At 50.8% G+C, this 2,508-nt stretch overlaps 1 protein-coding gene across 1 annotated transcript in view; it reads left to right on the top strand.

Moving 5' to 3' along the window:
* Positions 1-2,239, top strand: part of Klk15 (kallikrein related peptidase 15) — a 642,438-nt gene extending 640,199 nt beyond the window's left edge. The window contains exons 2-5 of the mRNA XM_021167392.1: positions 1-81; positions 942-1,225; positions 1,346-1,482; positions 2,038-2,239. The exon at positions 1-81 is cut by the window's left edge and continues 70 nt beyond it. Coding sequence (XP_021023051.1) covers positions 1-81; positions 942-1,225; positions 1,346-1,482; positions 2,038-2,190 — 655 coding nt within the window. The 3' untranslated portion in view covers positions 2,191-2,239. The remainder of the gene's footprint in view (positions 82-941; positions 1,226-1,345; positions 1,483-2,037) is intronic.
* The last annotated feature ends 269 nt before the right edge of the window (positions 2,240-2,508 follow it).

The following is a 2,508-nucleotide window of genomic DNA, read 5'->3' on the forward strand; positions in this document are numbered from 1 at the left end:
CTTTGAACGTGGCCGTTTCAATTGTGGCGCTTTCCTCATCTCCCCGCGCTGGGTGCTGACTGCCGCCCACTGCCAAACCCGGTATAAAGGAAGGAGGTGGGGGGGGTCCTGAAAGGGGATGGGGAGGTCCTGTGGGGTGTAGCTGCAACTGGAAACTTCTAGGTTTGGGGTGCATAGACTGTGGGACTTTGGTGGGAGAAGTTAGCCCAAGTTCTTGGTTTCTGAAGGATGGGTAGGTTGGAAGTAAAGGCCTGGGTGGGAAGGGGGTGGATTCTGCCTCTGTAGGCTCCTAAAGGAGAAGAAAAAGACAGCAAATGACCCATCTTTGGAGCCCCTGATAGAGGAGGGATCTAGGTGGTGAGGATTTTCTCTTCTGAAGGAAGGAAAGGGGCCAGATCTAGAGGCTAAGTTCCGCATGTGTACCTTGTATGGGACTTCTGAGTGAGTTACTTCCTTTCTTACTTCCTAGCTTGTGCTCTCTCTCTCTCTCTCTCTCTCTCCCTCTCTCTCTCCCTTCCTTTCTTCCTCTCTTCCTCTTTCTTTCTTTCTTTCTTTCTTTCTTTCTTTCTTTCTTTCTTTCTTTCTTTCTTTCTTTCTTCCTCTCTTTCTTTCCTTCATTCTTTCATTCTCTCTTTCCTTCTTTCCTTCTTTCTTTTTAGTTTGTTAGTTTGTTTTTTGTTTGTTTTGACTATGTAACCCAGTTTGCTCTAGAACTCACCGTGTAGACCAATCTGGTCCACAACTTAGAGAAATCCCCCTGCTTCTGCCTCCCAAGTGTTGGGGTTAAAGGCATGAACCATCACACCCCGTGAAACTCCTGAGTTCTGGAGAGGTCACGGTTGGAACCACTGGCTTCAAGGACTTGAGAAAAGGAGAAAGTTCTCCAAAGATCCCAGGTTATCCTCTCTGACCACTTTGTCTCCTCCTACTCGATCACACAGCTTCATGAGAGTGCGTCTGGGTGAGCACAATCTCCGCAAGTTCGATGGTCCAGAGCAACTGCGCTCCGTCTCTCGCATCATCCCACATCCGGGCTACGAGGCTCGCACCCACCGCCATGACATCATGCTGTTGCAACTTTTCCAACCTGCCCGGCTGACAGCCTACGTGCGTCCTGTGGCGCTGCCCAGACGTTGCCCCCTTATAGGCGAGGACTGCGTGGTGTCAGGCTGGGGTCTGTTATCAGACAACAACCCTGGAGCCACAGGGAGCCAAAAGTCACAAGGTGAGTGGAAGGATGGAGCTGGAGATAGAAATTCCAGCAATGTTGTCCCAGGGGGTTCTTGAATGGAGGGGACAAGAACCAAAGGAACTGAATATACTCAAAGCCATCTGTCCTCCTCAGTGAGACTCCCTGATACATTGCATTGTGCCAACATCAGCATTATCTCGGAAGCATCTTGCAACAAGGACTACCCGGGTCGAGTGTTGCCCACCATGGTGTGTGCCGGTGTCAAGGGCGGTGGCACGGATTCCTGTGAGGTTAGAAAAGAGAGGGGATTTGTGGTCAAAGGAGGGGATGGGGTGTTTCTTAGCTTGGTTTGCTGTTGCTGTGATAAAATACTCCAACCAAAAGCAGCTTGGGGAGGAAGGAGTTCATTTAGTTTTACGGCTTATAGTTCACCATTTAAGGAAGTCAGGGTGGGAACTCAAGTGTGACTCTAGATATCATGGAGGGTATCTGACTTGAACTGAGTGGGGCTGGGTACTGAACACAGGGGAGCGAATTCTCTTGGGTTGTTTTGAATCAGAGGAGGCTTGGGTTGCTTTGAGTGAATGTTGGCGTTTCCTGGACTGGGATTAGCTTGGAGTTTCATTGAGATGAGGAGTAGTGGTTAGTTAGAATAAGGGTGACAGTGGGTTAGATTGTAACTCAGTTGGTGCGGTTACCTGGGTTCCATCTCCAGCACCATAGAGAACCGGCATGGCAGTGCACACCTGTTGCCCCAGCCCTTGGGAGGTTAAGGCAGGAGCAGCAGGTGTGCATCCATCACTACATGGAATGAAATATTGAGGAAACCCCCCCTACACCCACAGGGTGACTCTGGAGGACCCTTGGTCTGTGGGGGTGCCCTGCAGGGCATTGTCTCCTGGGGCGATGTCCCCTGTGATACTACCACCAAGCCTGGAGTCTACACAAAAGTCTGCAGCTACTTGGAGTGGATCTGGGAAAATGTGAGAAGGTACTGACTCATTGGCCCACCACCTACGACCCTCATGGACCACCTGGGACTCTGACCAAGAATACCCCGTAGCTGGCCAGCAGCCCCATTCCTGCCTGAGACAGAGCCGAGACCCTCTGCATATCAATATTTGCTGTTAGCCAGGGCCTCTCCCCTCCTGATGTCACCTGTTTAGAAGAAAACAGTGTTGGTAGGGTGGCAGTGGTGGCTGCGGAGGGTCTTTGATCCCAGCACTCAGGAATCAGAGGCAGGTAGATCTCTGACTTTGAGGCCAGCTTGTACTATAAAATGTGTTCCAGGATAGCCAGGGCTACACAGAGAAACC

Source organism: Mus caroli, chromosome 7 (genome assembly GCF_900094665.2).
Source record: "Mus caroli chromosome 7, CAROLI_EIJ_v1.1, whole genome shotgun sequence".
Taxonomy (NCBI): domain Eukaryota; kingdom Metazoa; phylum Chordata; class Mammalia; order Rodentia; family Muridae; genus Mus; species Mus caroli.